The 27,127-nt window shown below is 43.9% G+C and overlaps 1 protein-coding gene across 1 annotated transcript in view; it reads right to left on the minus strand.

Annotated features, from left to right (window-relative positions):
* Window positions 1-14,827: 14,827 nt before the first annotated feature.
* Window positions 14,828-27,127, minus strand: part of LOC106604067 (dihydrolipoamide S-acetyltransferase (E2 component of pyruvate dehydrogenase complex)) — a 30,246-nt gene continuing 17,946 nt past the window's right edge. The window contains exons 7-14 of the mRNA XM_045717508.1: window positions 25,072-25,213; window positions 24,924-24,988; window positions 22,865-22,966; window positions 21,697-21,804; window positions 20,653-20,771; window positions 20,408-20,570; window positions 20,169-20,305; window positions 14,828-15,818 (exon numbers count right to left, since the gene is read on the minus strand). Coding sequence (XP_045573464.1) covers window positions 15,689-15,818; window positions 20,169-20,305; window positions 20,408-20,570; window positions 20,653-20,771; window positions 21,697-21,804; window positions 22,865-22,966; window positions 24,924-24,988; window positions 25,072-25,213 — 966 coding nt within the window. The 3' untranslated portion in view covers window positions 14,828-15,688. The remainder of the gene's footprint in view (window positions 15,819-20,168; window positions 20,306-20,407; window positions 20,571-20,652; window positions 20,772-21,696; window positions 21,805-22,864; window positions 22,967-24,923; window positions 24,989-25,071; window positions 25,214-27,127) is intronic.

Below are 27,127 nucleotides of genomic sequence, written 5' to 3' on the forward strand. Positions count from 1 at the left end.
TGGGAGTGGATTCTCGGCCCTCACTAGCATGAAAACTAAATACAGGCACAGACTGTGTGTGGGAAATGATTTAAGACTGAGACTCTCTCCAATACAACCCAACATTGCAGAGTTATGAGCATCCTTTCAAGCACACCCTTCTCATTAACCTGTGGTGAGTTATTCACAATTTTCGATGAACAAATAAGGTTTTATATGTAAGATGGGTAAATAAAGAGCAACATTATTGGTTATTATTATATTATTATTTGTGTCCTGGTCCAATAAGAGCTCTTTGTAACTTCCCACGAACCGGGTTGTGACAAAAACTCACACTCATTCTGATGTTTAATAAATGTATGGTATAGTGTGTGTGTGTGGCAGACTTACAACGATGGTAAAAAACAACATTTGAGAGTACACTGACCCTGGTGCTAGAGGGGGTACGGCTGGAGGGTGAATGTTTGAAGGGGTACAGCTGGAGGGTGAATGTTTGAAGGGGTACGGCTGGAGGGTGAATGTTTGAAGGGGTACGGCTGGAGGGTGAATGTTTGAAGGGGTACAGCTGGAGGGTGAATGTTTGAAGGGGTACGGCTGGAGGGTGAATGTTTGAAGGGGTACGGCTGGAGGGTGAATGTTTGAAGGGGTACGGCTGGAGGGTGAATGTTTGAAGGGGTACAGCTGGAGGGTGAATGTTTGAAGGGGTAGCAGCTGGAGGGTGAATGTTTGAAGGGGTACGGCTGGAGGGTGAATGTTTGAAGGGGTACAGCTGGAGGGTGAATGTTTGAAGGGGTACGGCTGGAGGGTGAATGTTTGAAGGGGTACGGGACTATAACAGTTTGGGAACCACTGATCTAGATTATGTGTTTTTATTGCTTTCTTATTTTTAGTGTGGAGTCAATAAAATATTTTTATCTAAAAATATCATGTTTTGTTCTTGATTTTTCTGTCCTAACGGCCAACTGTTATAATATGAGGTTATTAAAAAAGGCCTTAAGATGCCCAAAATAGTCAACTATATTCCACAAATGATACAAAACAAGGTCAAGGAGCATAATGTAAGAAATAGTGTGTTCATGAGGCTCTATTCAATCCGTTTCAATGAAGTCACTAACAGGGATGTAAACAAATTTGTTCAAAACATTTGAGAGAAATAAGCGTTTCCTGTGATTTCTTTTCAGCTCATGGAACATTGGATCAACACTTTACATGTTGCGTTTATATTTGTAGTTCAGTATAGTTTTGTAGGCCAAACCGTTCTGAAGCTACAGACTTTTTTTGTCATGAGAAGACTGATTTTCAGGATGTCTCATGGTCTGACAAACACCGCTCTATCTGTGTCACCTTTCACCGCAGACATGGGCGGATGCGGTGGATTTTTAGTGCAGCCAAGGTAAAAAAAAAAAAAACATATCTCTAGCTTAAACTGACGTATTTGGGAGTTTTGTATTATGTTACTTAGATTGATGCACGGGTGTAGATATTTTTGTTGTTGTGAGAGAAAGCGAAAAAGGGTGTAGATTTAAAGCTGGACTCCCGAAGCCCTCCAGGACTGTTTTGAGTCCACTGACTGGACGGCGGCGATGACCTGGAAAGGTACATCCGTTTCTGTGAGGATCTCGTTATTCCCAAAAAGAAAGTCAACATCGTCCCCCAGTAATAAAGTGTGGGTAACTCAGGTATTAAAAGAGCTCCTCAACCAGAGAAAAACTCGTGTTTAAATCACGTGGCAGTAAAGAGGAAAGGACAAATATTCAGAGGCAATTCAAAAGCAAAATGAAGTAGTGCAAGGCAGCATACAAAGACACATTAGAAAAGCTTTTCAAGGACAAGGACAGTAGGAAAGCCCGGCAATGGCTACAAACCAAAGAGACCATCGAAAATTACCTTGCAGGTTTGACACTGTGATTTTACATCGCAGCAGAAAGTGGCCTTGGACAGTATAGACAGTATACCAGCTGTTGATATACAGATCTCTGTGAATGACGTCAAGCTTTCAATGTATCAACCCGGGAAAATCATATGGTCCAGATGGCGTCAGCAGCAAGGCACTTCAGGGATGCGCAGACCAGCTCGCATTACCGTTCCAGAAGCTGTTCCAGCTGTCACTGAACACTGGGATAATTACAAACTTATGTTAGAAGTCACTGATTGTCCAAATACCTAAAAACAACAGGCCAAAAGAAAAGAACGATTTACGTCCTGTAGCCCTGACATCTTTACCTATGAAATGTTTTGAAAAAAATAAAACAAAAAACGAATTCTCTGTAATTTCTCATCCCAGTTAGACTCAAACCAATTGACCCGCCGTGCCTCCAGGAGCGTTGATGATGCGTTACTGGTCATGCTGAACAATATCTACCAACATTTACAAAACGCAAATGGCCTACTGAAAATCCTATCCATTGACTTCAGGAGCACGTTTAAAACCATCCAACCCCACCTACTGGTGGATAAGATGGTGAATTTGGGTGTGAACTCTCAACTGATCAAGTGGATAAATAGTTTCCTTGTGAACAGGACTCAACAAGTGAAGTTTAACTCTGCATCTAGAACGGTGAATACGGGAGCCCCTCAAGGTTCCTTACTTTCACACACTGTACACACTGTACACACTGTACACACTGTACACAAACGATTGTCAAGCCTCTGACTCAGCCAACACGTTCCAAAATATGTTGATGACACCACTGTTGTGGGTTTCCTACACCCAGACCAAGCCTCTCAAGGTTTTCACAGAGAAACGTCAAAATTCATCCCAGTGGTGTGCAGATAACTTTCTTGAATGTAACAAAACAAAAGATAGAATGACCCCTAGAGATCACTGAAGACTCACTGCCTGCGTCCGTAATGGGTCTGCGGTCAAACGACCACCCCTCATCACTGTCAAACGCTCCCTAAAACACTTCAGTGAGCAGGCCTTTCTAATCGACCTGGCCCGGGTATCCTGGAAGGATATTGACCTCATCCCGTCAGTAGATGATGCCTGGGTATTCTTTAAAAGTGCTTTCCTCTCCATCTTAAATAAGCCCCGTTCAAAAACTTTAGACCAGGAACAGATATAGCCCTTGCTTCACTCCAGACCTGTTTTCTTTGTGACTTGCTTACCGTTGTTCTAAATCAATAATTGTTTACTGGTCTGAAAATGTCGAAAACATTACCTTGCTTGACAAGTAAGTCATGTAACCGTTTGTTACATGCAACATGTTTTTGTGTACTTCACCTGACAGATTTTGCTCTCCGGTTTTGTGATGAATCAACGGTATGGTTGAATTTATTCAGCGACTGTCTTCTCATTGTCTCGGCCTTAGGCCTTTATAGCACGGCGTCAAGGCATATGAACTGACAGGACTTACAGAACAAACAACGCAGTTATCACAACACAGGTTGGAATAACGGCTTGGCCAGGGATTTTACTCACGTTCTACTACTGAGAGGGGTCAGGGATAAGTCACAGATACCAGATATAAATGAGACGCTCGAGTCTCCGCCCTAAACAATGGGATTCGTTGTCCTCAGAACAGAATGGCGAGCTGTCAAGCTCCCACCAATTCTTCTCTTTGGATTGGTCTCAATCTTATTTGAATACTTGAGGGGTGCTGACATCACCCACCTGTATTCAATGGAGAGTGAGATGTTATGCTAGCCTCATGAATATGCATAGCCAGTCTTGAATATCGACAGGGACAACTCCGATATAAAGTTGTGCGAGTCTGGTGTGGGCTTACCTTGGAGTGATGTTTTGATAACCGTGTAATTCTCTCTCGGACAATATGAGTTTTGTCAATATAATCGCCTCAATTTACTCTAAAACAATTGAAATGCTAATTAGCAACAGAGAAGACTTCAGCAAGTCTACCACTTCCTGCAGGAAGCTGTTGCACATCATCTCTAGCCGACACTGTCAGCTACTGTTCACCAGCGCGATCAGAGAGTTGTGCCCAATCTATGATGAATCCATGTGCTGTATTGAAATTGACAGACTGTTGAACTTCTTCCATCCCCTTTCTCTCTCTTAGCTAGCCACTGACTACACTTTAGCTAGCTAGTTAGGAGAGCAAAACATATTTTAGTACGACTTCGTCTAGATATGTTTGTAAAGCATGTCGACTTTAGTGTCTATTTCAGACCTTACGGCATTTTTCAAGGATGAGCATAAGAGCATTAAAAGGGGAGAAGACCACTAGAAGTCTGGCCATGTAGAGACCACTAGAAGTCTGGCCATGTGGAGAAGACCACCAGAAGTCTGGCCATGTGGAGACCACTAGAAGTCTGGCCATGTGGAGACCACTAGAAGTCTGGCCATGTGGAGAAGACCACTAGAAGTCTGGCCTTGTGGAGAAGACCACTAGAAGTCTGGCCATGTGGAGAAGACCACTAGAAGTCTGGCCATGTGGAGAAGACCACTAGAAGTCTGGCCATGTGGAGAAGACCACTAGAAGTCTGGCCATGTGGAGAAGACCACTAGAAGTCTGGCCATGTGGGAGACCACTAGAAGTCTGGCCATGTGGAGAAGACCACTAGAAGTCTGGCCTTGTCGAGAAGACCACCAGAGGTCTGGCCTTGTGGAGAAGACCACTAGAGGTCTGGCCATGTGGAGAAGACCACTAGAGGTCTGGCCATGTGGAGAAGAGCAGCTATAGTGAGGGGTAACATACCGGTTTGGTCTGTGCCAGCATGAGGGATAACTTTTATCCTGTGTTGGTGAGTGTCGCTATTAAGTTCAGTTTGAGCATGTTAGCAATACAATGTGTTCTATAGTTCCATTATATATTGATGAACCAGGTTACCCCGGATACCAGACTCAGATGGGTGATAACTCAGTTCTAGAATGTTGTCCTTGATGAGAATGAATCTAAAAGGCTGTTGACATTCAGAATGGACTTAGTTTAGACATCCAGTCTGTATTCTCGTTTCATGACCAGAGACAAATCTTCAAAAGCACAGTGTTTATTTATTCAGAGTGGTACATGGATTCACACAGTGTTTATTTATTCAGAGTGGTACATGGATTCACACAGTGTTTATTTATTCAGAGTGGTGCATGGATTCACACAGTGTTTATTTATTCAGAGTGGTGCATGGATTCACACAGTGTTTATTTATTCAGAGTGGTACATGGATTCACACAGTGTTTATTTATTCAGAGTGGTACATGGATTCACACAGTGTTTATTTATCCAGAGTGGTACATGCATCCACACAGTGTTTATTTATTCAGAGTGGTACATGCATTCACACAGTGTTTATTTATTCAGAGTGGTACATGCATTCACACAGTGTTTATTTATTCAGAGTGGTACATGGATTCACAGAGTGTTTATTTATTCAGAGTGGTACATGCATCCACACAGTGTTTATTTATTCAGAGTGGTACATTACATTTACATTACATTTAAATTACATTTAAGTCATTTAGCAGACGCTCTTATCCAGAGCGACTTACAAATTGTTGCATTCACCTTATGATATCCAGTGGAACAACCACTTTACAATAGTGCATCTAAATCTTTTAAGGGGGGGGGTTAGAAGGATTACTTTATCCTATCCCAGGTATTCCTTAAAGAGGTGGGGTTTCAGGTGTCTCCGGAAGGTGGTGTTTGACTCCGCTGTCCTGGCGTCGTGAGGGAGCTTGTTCCACCATTGGGGTGCCAGAGCAGCGAACAGTTTTGACTGGGCTGAGCGGGAACTGTGCTTCCTCAGAGGTAGGGAGGCCAGCAGGCCAGAGGTGGATGAACGCAGTGCCCTTGTTTGGGTGTAGGGCCTGATCAGAGCCTGAAGGTACGGAGGTGCCGTTCCCCTCACAGCTCCGTAGGCAAGCACCATGGTCTTGTAGCAGATGCGAGCTTCACACAGTGTTTATTTATTCAGAGTGGTACATGCATTCACACAGTGTTTATTTATTCAGAGTGGTACATGCATTCACACAGTGTTTATTTATTCAGAGTGGTACATGGATTCACAGTGTTTATTTATTCAGAGTGGTACATGCATTCACACAGTGTTTATTTATTCAGAGTGGTACATGGATTCACACAGTGTTTATTTATTCAGAGTGGTACATGGATTCACACAGTGTTTATTTATTCAGAGTGGTACATGCATCCACACAGTGTTTATTTATTCAGAGTGGTACATGCATTCACACAGTGTTTATTTATCCAGAGTGGTACATGCATCCACACAGTGAATTTATAGGATCCTTCCCACCATATGATTGATATATCAAGTGATAAACTTTTAATTGATAAAATCACAAGTTATGGAAATGTTGCGCTTGTCCTGATGTGAAAATGTACTTAAAAATTCTACAGCTGGGCTCCCGAGTGGCGCAGCGGTCTAAGGCACTGCACTTCAGTGCTGGAGGCATCCTCACCGGATGGTCTGGTAGAGGTCAAGTGTCCCTATGGTGCAACAGACCTTACCGTTGAAGAGGCAGTGAAGTCGAAGGATTTCTATATCAAGGAGCGAGGGTCTTACCGCCTCCGTAAAGGCCAATCCTTACTGGTACCAGGTCCGAGGTCCACATCACTGGAAGGAACACCTGCTTCTTCGTTGGAAGCTTTGGTTGTCCACACGTCCCCTTCCAGCGTGACGACCTCTGACAGACTCATATTGCTCTTCCTGTCAGTACCTGTTTTCAGAGAAGACAATGGTCCAAAAATATTCCACATAGTGTACACGCGCGCACACACACACACACACACACACACACACACACACACACACACACACACACACACACACACACACACACACACACACACACACACACACACACACACACACACAAGCTTTGTTTGACCCCGATTGGTGCTAATTTGACAAAGATACAGTCATTCAAGTGACGGCCGTCCGCGTCACCGGCGTGCCATGAAGGCATCGCTCTCTGACCAAATAGTGAAGATAACTATGAATAGTGAAGTCTGGTTACCTTCTAGGATCTCTGAGGAATATGGTGTCCTATAGGATATACTACAGCCCTAATGATATAGTGAAGTCTGGTTACCTTCTAGGATCTCTGAGGAATAGATCCGACCGTGAATATGGTGTCCTATAGGATATACTACAGCCCTAATGAAATAGTGAAGTCTGGTTACCTTCTAGGATCTCTGAGGAATAGATCCGAACGTGAATATGGTGTCCTATAGGATATACTACAGCCCTAATGAAATAGTGAAGTCTGGTTACCTTCTAGGATCTCTGAGGAATAGATCCGACCGTGAATATGGTGTCCTATAGGATATACTACAGCCCTAATGAAATAGTGAAGTCTGGTTACCTTCTAGGATCTCTGAGGAATAGATCCGAACGTGAATATGGTGTCCTATAGGATATACTACAGCCCTAATGAAATAGTGAAGTCTGGTTACCTTCTAGGATCTCTGAGGAATAGATCCGACCGTGAATATGGTGTCCTATAGGATATACTACAGCCCTAATGATATAGTGAAGTCTGGTTACCTTCTAGGATCTCTGAGGAATAGATCCGAACGTGAATATGGTGTCCTATAGGATATACTACAGCCCTAATGAAAGCTTTCTCAGTGTCCAACAAGCTTTCTCTACCCTTAACCTTGTTCTGAATACCTCCAAAACAAAGGTCATGTGGTTTGGTAAGATGCCTCTCTCCCCACAGGTGTGATTACTACCTCTGAGGGTTTAGCCCTGGAGGTAGTCACCGAATACAAGTACTTTGGAGTATGGCTAGATGGTACACTGTCCTTCTCTCAGCACATATCAAAGCTGCAGGCTAAAGTTAAATCTAGACTTGGTTTCCTCTATCGTAATCACTCCTCTTTCACCCCAGCTGCCAAACTAACCCTGATTCAGATGACCATCCTTCCCATGCTAGATTACAGAGACGTTATTTATAGATCGGCAGGTAAGGGTGCTCTCGAGCGGCTAGATGTTCTTTACCATTCGGCCATCAGATTTGCCACCAATGCTCCTTATTGGACACATCACTGCACTCTATACTCCTCTGTAAACTGGTCATCCCCTTATATGAGATAAGCATTTCGCTACACTCGCATTAACATCAAGAAACAATACTGTGCAACTGTATTCATTGACCTGGCCAAGGCTTTCGACTCTGGCAATCACCACATCCTCATCAGCAGACTCAATAGCCTTGGTTTCTCAAATGATTGCCTCGCCTGGTTCACCAACTACTGTTCAATGTGTCAAATCGGAGGGCCTGTTGTCCGGACCTCTGGCAGTCTCTATGGGGGTGTCACAGGGTTCAATTCTCGGGCCGACTCCTTTCTCTGTATATATCAATGATGTCGCTCTTGCTGCTGGTGAGTCTCTGATCCACCTCTACGCAGACGACACCATTCTGTATACATCTGGCCCTTCTTTGGACACTGTGTTAACAAACCTCCAGACGAGCTTCAATGCCATACAACTCTCCTTCCGTGGCCTCCAACTGCTCTTAAATACAAGTAAAACTAAATGCATGCTCTTCAACCGATCGCTGCCTGCACCTGCCCGCCCGTCCAGCATCACAACTCTGGACGGTTCTGACTTAGAATATGTGGACAACTACAAATACCTAGGTGTCTGGTTAGACTAAACTCTCCTTCCAGACTCACATCAAACATCTCCAATCCAAAATTAAATCTAGAATCGGCTTCCTATTTCACAACAAAGCATCCTTCACTCATGCTGCCAAACATACCCTCGTAAAACTGACCATCCTACCGATCCTCGACTTCGGCGATGTCATTTACAAAATAGCCTCCAACACTCTACTCAGCAAATTGGATGTAGTCTATCACAGTGCCATCCGTTTTGTCACCAAAGCTCCACATACTATCCACCACTGTGACCTGTACGCTCTCGTTGGTCGGCCCTCGCTTCATACTCGTCGCCAAACCCACTGGCTCCAGGTCATCTACAAGTCTCTGCTAGGTAAAGCTCCGCCTTATCTCAGCACACTGGTCACCATTGCAGCACCCACCTGTAGCACGCGCTCCAGCAGGTATATCTCACTGGTCACCCCCAAAGCCAATTCCTCCTTCGGCCGCCTTTCCTTCCAGTTCTCTGCTGCCAATGACTGAAACTAACTGCAAAAATCTCTGTAGCTGGAGACTCATATCTCCCTCACTAGCTTTAAGCACCAGCTGTCAGAGCAGCTCACAGATCACTGCACCTGTACATAGCCCATCTATAATTTAGCCCAAACAACTACCACTTCCCCTACTGTATTTATTTATTTTGCTCCTTTGCGCCCCATTATTTCTATTTCTACTTTGCACTTTCTTCCACTGCACATCCTACCATTCCAGTGTTTTACTTGCTATATTGTATTTACTTTGCCACCATGGCCTTTTTGCCTTTACCTCCCTTATCTCACCTCATTTGCTCACATTGTATATAGACTTATTGTTTTACTGTATTATTGACTGTATGTTTGTTTTACTCCATGTGTAACTCTGTGTTGTTGTATGTGTCAAACTACTTTGCTTTATCTTGGCCAGGTCGCAGTAGCAAATGAGAACTTGTTCTCAACTGGCCCACCTGGTTAAATAAATGACTTGTTCTCAACTGGCCTACCTGGTTAAATAAAGGTAAAATAAATAAAATCTGCTAACCATGTGACCAATAAATTAGATATCTACTGCAGCCCTCACCCTCCACATACAGCACCCGTTCACTCCCCCCTATCTGAGATATCTACTGCAGCCCTCATCCTCCACATACAGCACCCGTTCACTCCCCCCTATCTGAGATATCTACTGCAGCCCTCATCCTCCCCATACAACACCCGTTCACTCCCCCCTATCTGAGATATCTACTGCAGCCCTCATCCTCCACATACAACACCCGTTCACTCCCCCCTATCTGAGATATCTACTGCAGCCCTCATCCTCCACATACAACACCCGTTCACTCCCCCCTATCTGAGATATCTACTGCAGCCCTCATCCTCCCCATACAGCACCCCTTCACTCCACCCTATCTGAGTTATCTACTGCAGCCCTCATCCTACCCATACAACACCCGTTCACTCCCCCCTATCTGAGATATCTACTGCAGCCCTCATCCTCCCCATACAACACCCGTTCACTCCCCCTATCTGAGATATCTACTGCAGCCCTCATCCTCCACATACAACACCCGTTCACTCCCCCCTATCTGAGATATCTACTGCAGCCCTCATCCTCCACATACAGCACCCGTTCACTCCCCCTATCTGAGATATCTACTGCAGCCCTCATCCTCCCCATACAACACCCGTTCACTCCCCCCTATCTGAGATATCTACTGCAGCCCTCATCCTCCCCATACAACACCCGTTCACTCCCCCCTATCTGAGATATCTACTGCAGCCCTCATCCTCCACATACAGCACCCGTTCACTCCCCCTATCTGAGATATCTACTGCAGCCCCTCATCCTCCACATACAACACCCGTTCACTCCCCCCTATCTGAGATATCTACTGGAGCCCTCATCCTCCCCATACAACACCCGTTCACTCCCCCCTATCTGAGATATCTACTGCAGCCCTCATCCTCCACATACAACACCCGTTCTGCCAGTCACATTCTGTTAAAGGTCCCCAAAGCGAACACATCCCTGGGTCGCTCCTCTTTTCAGTTCGCTGCAGCTAGCGACTGGAACGAGCTGCAACAAACACTCAAACTGGACAGTTTTATCTCCATCTCTTCATTCAAAGACTCATTCATGGACACTCTTACTGACAGTTGTGGCTGCTTTGTGTGATGTATTGTTGTCTCTACCTTCTTGACCTTTGTGCTGTTGACTTTGCCCAATAATGTTTGTAGTATGTTTTTGTGTTGCTGCCTTAAGTCTCTTTATGTAGTGATGTGTGTTTTGTCCTATATTTATTGTATAATTTTTTTAAATCCCAGGCCCCTGTCCCCGGCCTTTTGGTGGGCCGTCATTGTAAATAAGAATTTGTTCTTAACTGACTTGCCTGGTTAAATAAATAAAATGCATTGGTGTCTATGGGAGATACACCCAGTTAATCTATATACAGAATGACTCTCCACAACAGCACCATAGTAGCTCATTTTCATTCATTTAAATTTATTCAGCAGTAATTTCCATGGAAACCATATATCCAGATTAACATCTTTGTGCGTTTCACTTGTTTACAGATGATGTCATGTAAATAGAATGTTCTGGGGAAGAAGGGGATTGGCAGAGAGCTTAGTCAGGAGTGATGTCATAAGTAAAGCCCCACCTACTCTGTAGATTCCACCAATCCTACAGCATTATAGAAGGTACCAATAGATCGGCTCCACACCTGGACATAAGCAGCATGGCCGATTGGCGATCTTCCCCTCTGAAGACTTGATATAGGTGAGTGAACTCTGGCCAATCAATCAATTAACGAACTACATGGGATAACATACAACCAACAGAACTGCAGACCTGTCAATGTGTTCATTTACACATGGTGCTTCAGAGGAGCTGGGCAGGTCTGCAGTGGGCCTGTGACTGAGTCTATGGGGCATTCTCCATCTAACTTTGGCTTTTAACACAATCTCCCTACTCTGGGAACACACACACACACACACACACACACACACACACACACACACACACACACACACACAAGCTTTGTTTGACCCCGATTGGTGCTAATTTGACAAAGATACAGTCATTCAAGTGACGGCCGTCCGCGTCACCGGCGTGCCATGAAGGCATCGCTCTCTGACCAAATATGGTGTCCTATAGGATATACTACAGCCCTAATGATATAGTGAAGTCTGGTTACCTTCTAGGATCTCTGAGGAATAGATCCGAACGTGAATATGGTGTCCTATAGGATATACTACAGCCCTAATGATATAGTGAAGTCTGGTTACCTTCTAGGATCTCTGAGGAATAGATCCGAACGTGAATATGGTGTCCTATAGGATATACTACAGCCCTAATGAAAGCTTTCTCAGTGTCCAACAAGCTTTCTCTACCCTTAACCTTGTTCTGAATACCTCCAAAACAAAGGTCATGTGGTTTGGTAAGATGCCTCTCTCCCCACAGGTGTGATTACTACCTCTGAGGGTTTAGCCCTGGAGGTAGTCACCGAATACAAGTACTTTGGAGTATGGCTAGATGGTACACTGTCCTTCTCTCAGCACATATCAAAGCTGCAGGCTAAAGTTAAATCTAGACTTGGTTTCCTCTATCGTAATCACTCCTCTTTCACCCCAGCTGCCAAACTAACCCTGATTCAGATGACCATCCTTCCCATGCTACATTACGGAGACATAATTTATAGATCAGCAGGTAAGGGTGCTCTCGAGCGGCTAGATGTTCTTTACCATTCGGCCATCAGATTTGCCACCAATGCTCCTTATTGGACACATCACTGCACTCTATACTCCTCTGTAAACTGGTCATCCCCTTATATGAGATAAGCATTTCGCTACACTCGCATTAACATCAAGAAACAATACTGTGCAACTGTATTCATTGACCTGGCCAAGGCTTTCGACTCTGGCAATCACCACATCCTCATCAGCAGACTCAATAGCCTTGGTTTCTCAAATGATTGCCTCGCCTGGTTCACCAACTACTGTTCAATGTGTCAAATCGGAGGGCCTGTTGTCCGGACCTCTGGCAGTCTCTATGGGGGTGTCACAGGGTTCAATTCTCGGGCCGACTCCTTTCTCTGTATATATCAATGATGTCGCTCTCGCTGCTGGTGAGTCTCTGATCCACCTCTACGCAGACGACACCATTCTGTATACATCTGGCCCTTCTTTGGACACTGTGTTATCAACCCTCCAGACGAGCTTCAATGCCATACAACTCTCCTTCCGTGGCCTCCAACTGCTCTTAAATACAAGTAAAACTAAATGCATGCTCTTCAACCAATCGCTGCCTGCACCTGCCCGCCCGTCCAGCATCACTACTCTGGACGGTTCTGACTTAGAATATGTGGACAACTACAAATACCTAGGTGTCTGGTTAGACTAAACTCTCCTTCCAGACTCACATCAAACATCTCCAATCCAAAATTAAATCTAGAATTGGCTTCCTATTTTGCAACAAAGCATCTTTCACTCATGCTGCCAAACATACCCTCGTAAAACTGACCATCCTACCGATCCTCGACTTCGGCGATGTCATTTACAAAATAGCCTCCAACACTCTACTCAATAAATTGGATGCAGTCTATCACAGTGCCATCCGTTTTGTCACCAAAGCTCCATATACTATCCACCACTGTGACCTGTACGCTCTCGTTGGTCGGCCCTCGCTTCATACTCGTCGCCAAACCCACTGGCTCCAGGTCATCTACAAGTCTCTGCTAGGTAAAGCTCCGCCTTATCTCAGCACACTGGTCACCATTGCAGCACCCACCTGTAGCACGCGCTCCAGCAGGTATATCTCACTGGTCACCCCCAAAGCCAATTCCTCCTTCGGCCGCCTTTCCTTCCAGTTCTCTGCTGCCAATGACTGGAACGAACTGCAAAAATCTCTGTAGCTGGAGACTCATATCTCCCTCACTAGCTTTAAGCACCAGCTGTCAGAGCAGCTCACAGATCACTGCACCTGTACATAGCCCATCTATAATTTAGCCAAAACAACTACCACTTCCCCTACTGTATTTATTTATTTTGCTCCTTTGCACCCCATTATTTCTATTTCTACTTTGCACTTTCTTCCACTGCACATCCTACCATTCCAGTGTTTTACTTGCTATATTGTATTTACTTTGCCACCATGGCCTTTTTGCCTTTACCTCCCTTATCTCACCTCATTTGCTCACATTGTATATAGACTTTTTCTACTGTATTATTGACTGTATGTTTGTTTTACTCCATGTGTAACTCTGTGTTGTTGTATGTGTCGAACTGCTTTGCTTTATCTTGGCCAGGTCGCAATTGTAAATGAGAACTTGTTCTCAACTGGCCTACCTGGTTAAATAAAGGACTTGTTCTCAACTAGCCTACCTGGTTAAATAAAGGACTTGTTCTCAACTAGCCTACCTGGTTCAATAAAGGACTTTTTCTCAACTAGCCACCTGGTTAAATAAAGGACTTGTTCTCAACTAGCCACCTGGTTAAATAAAGGACTTGTTCTCAACTAGCCTACCTGGTTAAATAAAGGACTTGTTCTCCACTGGCCACCTGGTTAAATAAAGGACTTGTTCTCAACTAGCCACCTGGTTAAATAAAGGACTTGTTCTCAACTGGCCACCTGGTTAAATAAAGGACTTGTTCTCAACTAGCCACCTGGTTAAATAAAGGACTTGTTCTCAACTAGCCACCTGGTTAAATAAAGGTGAAATAAATAAAATCTGCTAACCATGTGACCAATAAATTAGATATCTACTGCAGCCCTCATCCTCCACATACAACACCCGTTCTGCCAGGCACATTCTGTTAAAGGTCCCCAAAGTACACACATCCCTGGGTCGCTCCTCTTTTCAGTTCACTGCAGCTAGCGACTGGAACGAGCTGCAACACTCAAACTGGACAGTTTTATCTCCATCTCTTCATTCAAAGACTCAATCAGGGACACTCTTACTGACAGTTGTGGCTGCTTTGTGTGATGTATTGTTGTCTCTACCTTCTTGGCCTTTGTGCTGTTGACTTTGCCCAATAATGTTTGTAGTATGTTTTTGTGTTGCTGCCTTAAGTCTCTTTATGTAGTGATGTGTGTTTTGTCCTATATTTATTGTATAATTTTTTTAAATCCCAGGCCCCTGTCCCCGGCCTTTTGGTGGGCCGTCATTGTAAATAAGAATTTGTTCTTAACTGACTTGCCTGGTTAAATAAATAAAATGCATTGGTGTCTATGGGAGATACACCCAGTTAATCTATATACAGAATGACTCTCCACAACAGCACCATAGTAGCTCATTTTCATTCATTTAAATTTATTCAGCAGTAATTTCCATGGAAACCATATATCCAGATTAACATCTTTGTGCGTTTCACTTGTTTACAGATGATGTCATGTAAATAGAATGTTCTGGGGAAGAAGGGGATTGGCAGAGAGCTTAGTCAGGAGTGATGTCATAAGTAAAGCCCCACCTACTCTGTAGATTCCACCAATCCTACAGCATTATAGAAGGTACCAATAGATCGGCTCCACACCTGGACATAAGCAGCATGGCCGATTGGCGATCTTCCCCTCTGAAGACTTGATATAGGTGAGTGAACTCTGGCCAATCAATCAATTAACGAACTACATGGGAGAACATACAACCAACAGAACTGCAGACCTGTCAATGTGTTCATTTACACATGGTGCTTCAGAGGAGCTGGGCAGGTCTGCAGTGGGCCTGTGACTGAGTCTATGGGGCATTCTCCATCTAACTTTGGCTTTTAACACAATCTCCCTACTCTGGGAACACACACACACACACACACACACACACACACACACACACACACACACACACACACACACACACACACACACACACACACACACAGGGGCGGGTCTGTAACTGTTCCCTTTATAAACATGAGTGACATTATGGCCTCTGGTCTAAACTGTAACTACCTGGTCGCAATAAATAAAGAGAGCGAGAGATGGGGAGGGGTGTTATACTCTGGGAGGGGAGTGAGTCCCGCCTCACCCCTTTAAGGGGGAGTGTCCTTGTGGTGGGCCAGCTAATCACAGAAGCATGATGAAAAAGGTTTCCACCAATCAGATCAGCTTGCCGACGGCTGCAGCCAACCACAGCATGGCCTGGTGAGAGCGTTGTCCAATCAGAGCAGCATGGTGACAGGCTTCTCCAGGAACTTCCTGAACTCTGCGAGCCACTGAGCTCCGACCGCTCCGTCCACCACGCGATGGTCACAACTCAACGTCACCGACATCATGCTGGCCACGTCAAACCTACACACACACACACACACACACACACACACACACACACACACACACCAGAGCACAGTACAATCACCATTAGTTTTAAAAGCCCTGTCCCTAACCCGTCAATATCACGATGACGTCACATTATGAAATCACGTCAATGAGGTCACCATCGCTTCAACCTAGCCAATCTAACCAGTGTCTCGTCAACCAGACCTACTGCATCTCTGGTGGTGCTGAAACCATCCACTCGTTAGCTTGACACCCCTTGTATTTACCATTGTAGTATGATAGTAGTCTAGTCTAGTCTAGTAAAGCTCTGAAAAAGTATTTGCCCCCTTTCCTGATTTATTGTTTTCGTGGACATTTAAATGTTTCAGATCAAACTAATTGTAATATTACACAACGATAACCCAAGTAAAACACAAAATGCGGTTAAGTGATAATTTTATTTATTATTTTATTTATTTATTTATTTCACCTTTATTTAACCAGGTTAGGCCAGTTGAGAACAAGTCCTTTATTTAACCAGGTAGGCTAGTTGAGAACAAGTCCTTTATTTAACCAGGTGGCCAGTGGAGAACAAGTCCTTTATTTAACCAGGTAGGCTAGTGGAGAACAAGTCCTTTATTTAACCAGGTGGCTAGTTGAGAACAAGTCCTTTATTTAACCAGGTGGCTAGTTGAGAACAAGTCCTTTATTTAACCAGGTGGCTAGTTGAGAACAAGTCCTTTATTTAACCAGGTAGGCTAGTTGAGAACAAGTCCTTTATTTAACCAGGTGGGCTAGTGGAGAACAAGTCCTTTATTTAACCAGGGAGGCCAGTTGAGAACAAGTTCTCATTTACAATTGCGACCTGGCCAAGATAAAGCAAAGCAGTTCGACAACATACAACAACACAGAGTTACACATGGAGTAAAACAAACATACAGTCAATAATACAGTAGAACAATAAGTCTATATACAATGTGAGCAAATGAGGTGAAATAAGGGAGGTAAAGGCAAAAAAGGCCATGGTGGCAAAGTAAATACAATATAGCAAGTAAAACACTGGAATGGTAGATTTGTAGTTTGAAGAAAGTTCAAAGTTAAAATATAAATAATATGGTGCAAAGGAGCTAAATAAATAAAATAAATAAATACAGTATGGGAAGAGGTAGTATTTTGGGCTAAATTATAGATGGGCTATGTACAGGTGCAGTGATCTGTGAGCTGCTCTGACAGCTGGTGCTTAAAGCTAGTGAGGGAGATAAGTGTTTCCAGTTTCAGAGATTTTTGTAGTTCGTTCCAGTCATTGGCAGCAGAGAACTGGAAGGAGAGACGGCCAAAGGAGGAATTGGCTTTGGGGATGACCAGAGAGATATACCTGCTTAAGGGGAAAAAGCTATCCGAACCTTCATGGCCCTATGTGACAAGGTAATCATGAATTTACTGGTTAATCACATTTTTTGGAAAGCTGAGTTCAATTTCACTAGCCACACCCAGGCCTGATTACTGCCAGACCTGTTGAATCAAGAAATCCCTCAAATAGAACCTGTCTGACAAAGTGAAGTAGGTCAAAAGATCTCAAAAGGCAAGACATCATGTCGCGATCCAAAGAAATTCAGGAACAGATGAGAAACAAAGTAATTGACATCTATCAGTCTGGAAAGGGTTACAAAGCCATTTCTAAAGCTTTGGGACTCCAGTGAACCACGGTGAGAGACATTATCCACAAATGGAGAACATTTGGAACAGTGGTGAACCTTCCTCAGTAGTGGTCGGCCTACCGAAATAACCCCAAGAGCGACGACTCATCCAAGAGGTCACAAAAGAACCCACAACAACATCTAAAGAGGCCTCACTTGCCTCAGTTAAGGTCAGGGTTCATGACCATAAGAAAGAGACTGGGCAAGAATGGCATCCATGGCAGAGTTCCAAGGCGAAAACCACTGCTGACCAAAAAAAAAATAAAGTCTCGTCTCACTTTTGGCAAAAAAACATCTTGATTTTGGGAAAATATTCTGTGGACTGACGAGACAAAAGTTGAACTTTTTGGAAGGTGTGCGTCCCGTTACATCTGGCGTAAAAGTAACACAGCATTTCAGAAAAAGAACATCGTACCAACAGTAAATATGGTGGTGGTGGTAGTGTGATGGTCTGGGGCTGCTTTGCTGCTTCAGGACCTGGACGACTTGCTGGGATTGATGGAACCATGAATTCTGCTCTCTACCAAAACATCCTGAAGGAGAACGTCCAGCCATCAGTTCATGACCTCAAGCTGAAGCGCACTTGGGTTCTGCAGCAGGACAATGATCCAAAACACACCAGCAAGTCCACCTCTGAATGGCTTAAAAAAACCAAAATGAAGGTTTTGGAGTGGGCTAGTCAAAGTTTGGACTTGAATCTGATTGAGATGCTGTGGCGTGACGTTGGTATATAGGGAAGCACAGCCACAAAATGCCCAGTGACACGAGCCTACCAGACGAGCTAAGCTACTTCTACGCTCGCTTCGAGGCAAGTAACACAAACATGCATGAGAGCTCCAGCTGTTCTGGACGACTGTGTGATCACACTCTCCGTAGCCGATGTGAGTAAGACCTTTAAACAGATCAACATTCACAAGGCTGCAGGGCCAGACGAATTACCAGGACGTGTACTCCGAGCATGCGCTGACCAACTGGCAAGTGTCTTCACTGATATTTTCAACCTGTCCAAGTCCGCAATACCAAAATGTTTTAAGCAGACCACCATAATGCCTGTGCCCAAGAACACTAAGGTAACCTGCCTAAATGACTACAGACCCGTAGCACTCACATCTGTAGCCATGAAGTGCTTTGAAAGGCTGGTCATGGCTCACATCAACACCATTATCCCAGAAACCCTAGACCCACTCCAATTTGCATACCGCCCAAACAGATAAAACCTATTCCCTTTCAGGAGACTGAAAAGATTCGACATGCATCCTCAGATCCTCAAAAGGTTCTACAGCTGCACCACCGAGAGCATCTTGACTGGCTGCATCACTGCCTGGTATGGCAACTGCTCGGCCTCCGACCGCAAGGCACTACAGAGGGTAGTGCGCGTACAGCCCAGTACATAACTGGGGCCAAGCTTCCTGCCATCCAGGACCTCTACCAGGTGGTGTCAGAGGAAGACCCTAAAAATAAATTGTCAAAGACTCCAGCCACCTTAGTCATAGACAGTTCTCTCTGCTACCGCACGGCAAGCGGTACTGGAGCACCAAGCGGTACCGGAGCACCAAGCTGTACCGGAGCGCCAAGCGGTACTGGAGCGCCAAGCGGTACCGGAGCGCCAAGCGGTACCGGAGCGCCAAGTTGTACCGGAGCGCCAAGCGGTACCGGAGTGCCAAGTTGAGGTCTAAAAGGCTTATTAACAGTTTCTACCTCCAAGCCATAAGACTCCTGAACAGCTAATCAAAGGGCTACCCAGACCCCTCTTTTACACTGCTGCTACTCTCTGTTTATAATCATAGTCACTTTAACTCTACATACATGTACTCTACATACATATTACCTCAACTAACCGGTGCCCCCGCACATCGACTCTGTACCAGTAGCCCCCTGTATATAGTCTAGCTTGTTATTTTATTGCTGCTGGTTAATTATTTGTTACTTTAATTTTCTATTTTTTACTTAACACTTATTTTCATTTTTTTTCTTAACTTCTGAAAGCATTGTTGGCTTGTAAGTAAGTATTTCACTAAGGTCTACACCTGTTGTATTAGGCGCATGTAACAAATACAATTTGATTTAGATTTTTGATTTGATCTCAAGGGTGATCAATGGAAACAGGATGCTTCTGAGCTCAATTTCGAGTCTCATAGCAAATGGTTTGAATACTTATGTAAATAAGGTATTTCTGTATAATGTTTTATATATTTGCAAAAATTTAAAAAAAATCTGTTTTCGCTTTGTCATTATGGGGTATTGTGATGCCATTATGGAGTATTGTGATGTCATTATGGGGTATTGTGATGTCATTATGGAGTATTGTGATGTCATTATGGGGTATTGTGATGCCATTATGGAGTATTGTGATGCCATTATGGAGTATTGTGATGCCATTATGGGGTATTGTGTGTAGATGGCTTAAATAAATACAGATGCAAATCCATTTAAGAATAAGGCTGTAACATAACACAATGTGGAAGAAGTCAAGGGGTCTGAATACTTTCTAAATGCACTGTATGTGTAGAGGTAGTATAGTGTAGATGGAGTACAGCATATACAATGTATGTCCTAGTGTAGTTACCCTTTCTCATTGTCAGCGGGCAGCAGTCTGTTCTCTGAGCCCCCTACTGCCAGTATACAGGCCTGGGGTAGTACTATAGTCTAGTATAGTGTAGTTATAGTATTGTGGTAGTGTAGTTACCCTTTCTCATTGTCAGCAGGCAGCAGTCTCTTCTCTGAGCCCCCTACTGCCAGGATACAGGCCTGGGGAGGGTTGATGATGGCTGAGAAGTTCTTGACGCCAAGCATTCCCAGGTTAGAGATGGTAAACGTGCCTCCCTGAAACACAGTTTTAGAGGATTCTGGAACCTGTGGGACCACCTAATGCTGTGTGAGTGTATAGGATGTGTTTAACACATTTGTTTCAGTGTGTGTAGTTACCTGGAACTCGTGCGGCTGTAGTTTCCCGTCGCGGGCCTTGGCAGCCAGGGCTGAGACATCAGAGCTGATAGCAGCCAGTCCCTTGGTGTGGGCGTTGAACACGATGGGCGTTATCAGACCGTTGGGTGTACTCACCGCCACACTCACGTCCACCACATGGTTCCTACACACACACACACACACACAGGTTAAACCTGACCTAAAGAAAACATGTGTTTTTGCATGGTGTCAGCGTGTGCACTCACTGTCGGATAACAGAGTCGAGCCATGAGGAGTTGGCTTCAGGGACCTTAAGGCAGGCCAGAGCGCTGGCTTTAATGATGAAGTCATTCACACTCAGCTTGATGTTCTGGGCCTTTACCTCCTAGGAGGGAGGGGGTGAGAGAGGGGGGGAGAGGTTATAGACAGACAGACTCACAGACAGCCAGAGAGACAGACGACAGAGACTCACAGAGACAGCCAGCCAGCCAGCCAGTCTCACAGAGAGACAGCCAGCCAGCCAGACAGACTCACAGAGAGACAGCCAGCCAGACAGACAGACTCACAGAGAGACAGCCAGCCAGACAGACAGACTCACAGAGAGACAGCCAGCCAGACAGACAGACTCACAGAGAGACAGCCAGCCAGACAGACTCACAGAGAGACAGACACAGAGACAGACTCACAGAGAGACAGGCAGCCAGCCAGACTCATAGCGAGACAGCTGGAGAGACAGCCAGCCAGACTCACAGAGAGACAGCCAGAGAGACAGCCAGCCAGACTCACAGAGAGACAGCCAGCCAGACAGACTCACAGAGAGACAGACTCACAGAGAGACAGCCAGAGAGACAGCCAGAGAGACAGCCAGCCAGACTCACAGAGAGACAGCCAGCCAGACAGACTCACAGAGAGACAGCCAGCCAGACAGACTCACAGAGAGACAGCCAGAGAGACAGCCAGAGAGACAGCCAGCCAGACTCACAGAGAGACAGCCAGCCAGACAGACTCACAGAGAGACAGCCAGAGAGACAGCCAGCCAGACTCACAGAGACAGCCAGCCAGACAGACTCACAGAGAGACAGCCAGCCAGAGAGACAGCCAGCCAGACGACAGACAGACTCACAGAGAGACAGACAGACTCACAGAGAGACAGACTCACAGAGAGACAGACTCACAGAGAGACAGACTCACAGAGAGACAGCCAGAGAGACAGACTCACAGAGAGACTGCCAGAGAGACAGCCAGAGAGACAGACTCACAGAGAGACAGCCAGAGAGACAGCCAGCCAGACGACAGACAGACAGACTCACAGTGTTGAGCTCCATGCGTAGTTCTAGGACTTGGTCCATGTTGACGTCAACAGACAGGTAGTAGTGGGGAATGGTCTGTTTGGACTGCATCAGCCTCTGGGCTATCACCTAGGGAACAACAATATCACCTGATATTAAAGTCACATGCCACACCCTGTCCTCCTCCAGTCAGATATAACGTCGACTAATACATATTTATACCATCACATTGTTGAAGACTTGCTTCTGATTGGCTTGAAGGGCATTCTAGAGCGTGCATGATTTCCCTACAACACAGGGTATATCAGCACGGTAGAATTCAATGGCTATAGTTCATTCTTACATGTTCTACGTTTGAGCTACTTTTGAAAGCAAAAGTCGAATTGAAAACATTATTGGCATTGTGTTAAATTGGATTTTCATAATGGCAAGCTAGGAATGATGGTTTTGGTTAGCTAAACTAGCGAGTCTGTTTGGTTACCACGGCCACTACTGTAGTTATCTAGCCAACTTGAACCCAGTTCTAGTGGTTAAGGAACCCAGTTCTAGTGGTTAAGGAACCCAGCTCTAGTGGTCAAGGAACCCAGCTCTAGTGGTCAAGGATCCCAGCTCTAGTGGTTAAGGAACCCAGCTCTAGTGGTTAAGGAACCCAGCTCTAGTGGTTAAGGAACCCAGTTCTAGTGGTTAAGGAACCCAGCTCTAGTGGTAAATGTGGTAAATTATAGCCGTGGTATAAAAGGGATAATGAACTCGAGGCCCTATGTGTTCTCTGGAATGTAAAGCAACTCCGCGGAAGGTTAGTTACTCTGCAGGTCCGTTGTGGAACACACCTTCCACGTCGTTGATTATCCCTCACACACACACACACACTCACCCAAAATGTGGATCAATAACCAGCACAGTGAACATATTAAATGGTGAAATAAATTTGAAACAGTAAATCGATCTTTGTTAATTGATTTCAATAATATATTTGTTTGTATTTTCAATAAATGTATATTTAAAAACATGGTATGATCGTGTGACCTTACCGCCTCTAGCTTAACAATGCGCAGCCAAAATATACAACAATTTGTGATAGTGTGTTCGAGTAAACAGAGGACTTTGTATTTGTATGCTTTTAGCTCGACTTGGACCTGTTAATGCCGCTAACGCACGGAGCGCTCCTTGGCTTGCTAGCTCAGCTCACCCGTCGGATGTTGCTGACGGGGACGTCGGTGAAGGTGCCTGTTGACACGGCAACGGCTGGGGAGGGAGTAGCGGCAGGCCTAGGGGCGGCTGACACCGGAGCCTACACAAACACACAGAAACACCCACAAAATTACATCCCATGTTGAGTGAACACTGCATCAGATCTGTGTCTACAGACCATAAATCAATGGAAGTCTCATAACCCAATACTAAGCTAAGCATTGGTAATAATCAATACTAAGACTCCAGCCATCCTAGTCATAGACTGTTCTCTCTGCTACCTGCACAGCAAGCGGTACCAAGTCTAGGTCCAAGAGGCTTCTAAACAGCTTCTACCCCCCAAGCCATAAGACTCCTGAACATCTAGTCAAATGGCTTCTCAGACTATTTACATTGACCCCCCCCCCATCCCCATCCCTCCATTTTTACAATGCTGCTACTCTGTTTATTTTCCATGCATAGTCACTCTACCTACATGCACATATTACCTCCACTAACCTGTGCCCCCGCACAATGACTCTGTACCGGTACCCCCTGTATATAGCCTCCACATTGACTCTGTACTGGTACCCCACTACACCTGTTGTATTCAGCATTTCACTGTGAGGTCTACTACACCTGTTGTATTCAGCATTTCACTGTAAGGTCTACTACACCTGTTGTATTCAGCATTTCACTGTGAGGTCTACTACACCTGTTGTATTCAGCATTTCACTGTGAGGTCTACTACACCTGTTGTATTCAGCATTTCACTGTGAGGTCTACTACAGCTGTTGTATTCAGCATTTCACTGTAAGGTCTACTACACCTGTTGTATTCAGCATTTCACTGTGAGGTCTACTACACCTGTTGTATTCAGCATTTCACTGTGAGGTCTACTACACCTGTTGTATTCAGCATTTCACTGTGAGGTCTACTACACCTGTTGTATTCAGCATTTCACTGTGAGGTCTACTACACCTGTTGTATTCAGCATTTCACTGTGAGGTCTACTACACCTGTTGTATTCAGCATTTCACTGTGAGGTCTACTACACCTGTTGTATTCAGCATTTCACTGTGAGGTCTACTACACCTGTTGTATTCAGCATTTCACTGTGAGGTCTACTACACCTGTTGTATTCAGCATTTCACTGTAAGGTCTACTACACCTGTTGTATTCAGCATTTCACTGTGAGGTCTACTACACCTGTTGTATTCAGCATTTCACTGTGAGGTCTACTACACCTGTTGTATTCAGCATTTCACTGTGAGGTCTACTACACCTGTTGTATTCAGCGTTTCACTGTGAGGTCTACTACACCTGTTGTATTCAGCGTTTCACTGTGAGGTCTACTACACCTGTTGTATTCAGCATTTCACTGTAAGGTCTACTACACCTGTTGTATTCAGCATTTCACTGTGAGGTCTACTACACCTGTTGTATTCAGCATTTCACTGTGAGGTCTACTACACCTGTTGTATTCAGCATTTCACTGTGAGGTCTACTACACCTGTTGTATTCAGCATTTCACTGTGAGGTCTACTACACCTGTTGTATTCAGCATTTCACTGTGAGGTCTACTACACCTGTTGTATTCAGCATTTCACTGTGAGGTCTACTACACCTGTTGTATTCAGCATTTCACTGTCAGGTCTACTACACCTGTTGTATTCAGCATTTCACTGTGAGGTCTACTACACCTGTTGTATTCAGCATTTCACTGTGAGGTCTACTACACCTGTTGTATTCAGCATTTCACTGTGAGGTCTACTACACCTGTTGTATTCAGCGTTTCACTGTGAGGTCTACTACACCTGTTGTATTCAGCATTTCACTGTGAGGTCTACACCTGTTGTATTCAGCATTTCACTGTAAGGTCTACTACACCTGTTGTATTCGGCGCATGTGACTAATACAATTTCATTTGATTCAATACTAAGCTAAGCATTGCTAATAATCAATAATAAGCATTAATAATAATAATCAATTCTAAGCATTAATAATAATAATAATCAATATTAAACATTAAAAACCATCTAGGATAAACACAGTAAAGTGTGTATGTGGTGACTTACAGCAGCCTTGGGAGGGACAAAGGTCTCAATGTCTTTCCTGGTGACTCTACCATCAGGACCAGAGCCTGAAAAACAAACACACATACAAGCGTCAGAGAGAAGGTGTGTGTGTGTGTGTGTGTGTGTGTGTGTGTGTGTGTAAACTCACCGCTGACCTGGGCCAGGTCAATGCCCTTCTCAGCAGCGAGCGTCTTGGCGAGCGGGCTGACGAAAACACGCCCTTTCCTGGGGGTTGCTGGGGCAACGGGGGCTGGGCTAGGGAGGGGCGCTGCATGAGTGGGGGCTGCAACCTAGCACACACACAATGTTGTTGTATCTATCAGTTGACTTCCAGGTATTCTCCAGTCTGTCAGACAACCATCTAGAAAATGTCTAATTAGTTAGCAAGTTATAGTACAAGATCTCTAACAATGCTAGCTAACAAGTTATAGTACAAGATCTCTAACAATGCTAGCTAACAAGTTATAGTACAAGATCTCTAACAATGCTAGCTAACAAGTTATAGTACAAGATCTCTAACAATGCTAGCTAACAAGTTATAGTACAAGATCTCTAACAATGCTAGCTAACAAGTTATAGTACAAGATCTCTAACAATGCTAGCTAACAAGTTATAGTACAAGATCTCTAACAATGCTAGCTAACAAGTTATAGTACAAGATCTCTAACAATGCTAGCTAACAAGTTATAGTACAAGATCTCTAACAATGCTAGCTAACAAGTTATAGTACAAGATCTCTAACAATGCTAGCTAACAAGTTATAGTACAAGATCTCTAACAATGCTAGCTAACAAGTTATAGTACAAGATCTCTAACAATGCTAGCTAACAAGTTATAGTACAATATCTCTAACAATGCTAGCTAACAAGTTATAGTACAAGATCTCTAACAATGCTAGCTAACAAGTTATAGTACAAGATCTCTAACAATGCTAGCTAACAAGTTATAGTACAAGATCTCTAACAATGCTAGCTAACAAGTTATAGTACAAGATCTCTAACAATGCTAGCTAACAAGTTATAGTACAAGATCTCTAACAATGCTAGCTAACAAGTTATAGTACAAGATCTCTAACAATGCTAGCTAACAAGTTATAGTACAAGATCTCTAACAATGCTAGCTAACAAGTTATAGTACAAGATCTCTAACAATGCTAGCTAACAAGTTATAGTACAAGATCTCTAACAATGCTAGCTAACAAGTTATAGTACAAGATCTCTAACAATGCTAGCTAACAAGTTATTATACAAGATCTCTAACAATGCTAGCTAACAAGTTATAGTACAAGATCTCTAACAATGCTAGCTAACAAGTTATAGTACAAGATCTCTAACAATGCTAGCTAACAAGTTATAGTACAAGATCTCTAACAATGCTAGCTAACAAGTTATAGTACAATATCTAACAATGCTAGCTAACAAGTTATTATACAAGATCTCTAACAATGCTAGCTAACAAGTTATAGTACAAGATCTCTAACAATGCTAGCTAACAAGTTATAGTACAAGATCTCTAACAATGCTAGCTAACAAGTTATAGTACAAGATCTCTAACAATGCTAGCTAACAAGTTATAGTACAAGATCTCTAACAATGCTAGCTAACAAGTTATAGTACAAATTCTCTAACAATGCTAGCTAACAAGTTATAATACAAGATCTCTAACAATGCTAGCTAACAAGTTATAGTACAAGATCTCTAACAATGCTAGCTAACAAGTTATAGTACAAGATCTCTAACAATGCTAGCTAACAAGTTATAGTACAAGATCTCTAACAATGCTAGCTAACAAGTTATAGTACAAGATCTCTAACAATGCTAGCTAACAAGTTATAGTACAAGATCTCTAACAATGCTAGCTAACAAGTTATAGTACAAGATCTCTAACAATGCTAGCTAACAAGTTATAGTACAAGATCTCTAACAATGCTAGCTAACAAGTTATAGTACAAGATCTCTAACAATGCTAGCTAACAAGTTATAGTACAAGATCTCTAACAATGCTAGCTAACAAGTTATAGTACAAGATCTCTAACAATGCTAGCTAACAAGTTATAGTACAAGATCTCTAACAATGCTAGCTAACAAGTTATTATACAAGATCTCTAACAATGCTAGCTAACAAGTTATAGTACAAGATCTCTAACAATGCTAGCTAACAAGTTATAGTACAAGATCTCTAACAATGCTAGCTAACAAGTTATA

Source organism: Salmo salar, chromosome ssa04, assembly GCF_905237065.1.
Source record: "Salmo salar chromosome ssa04, Ssal_v3.1, whole genome shotgun sequence".
In the NCBI taxonomy this organism is placed as follows: Eukaryota; Metazoa; Chordata; class Actinopteri; order Salmoniformes; family Salmonidae; genus Salmo; species Salmo salar.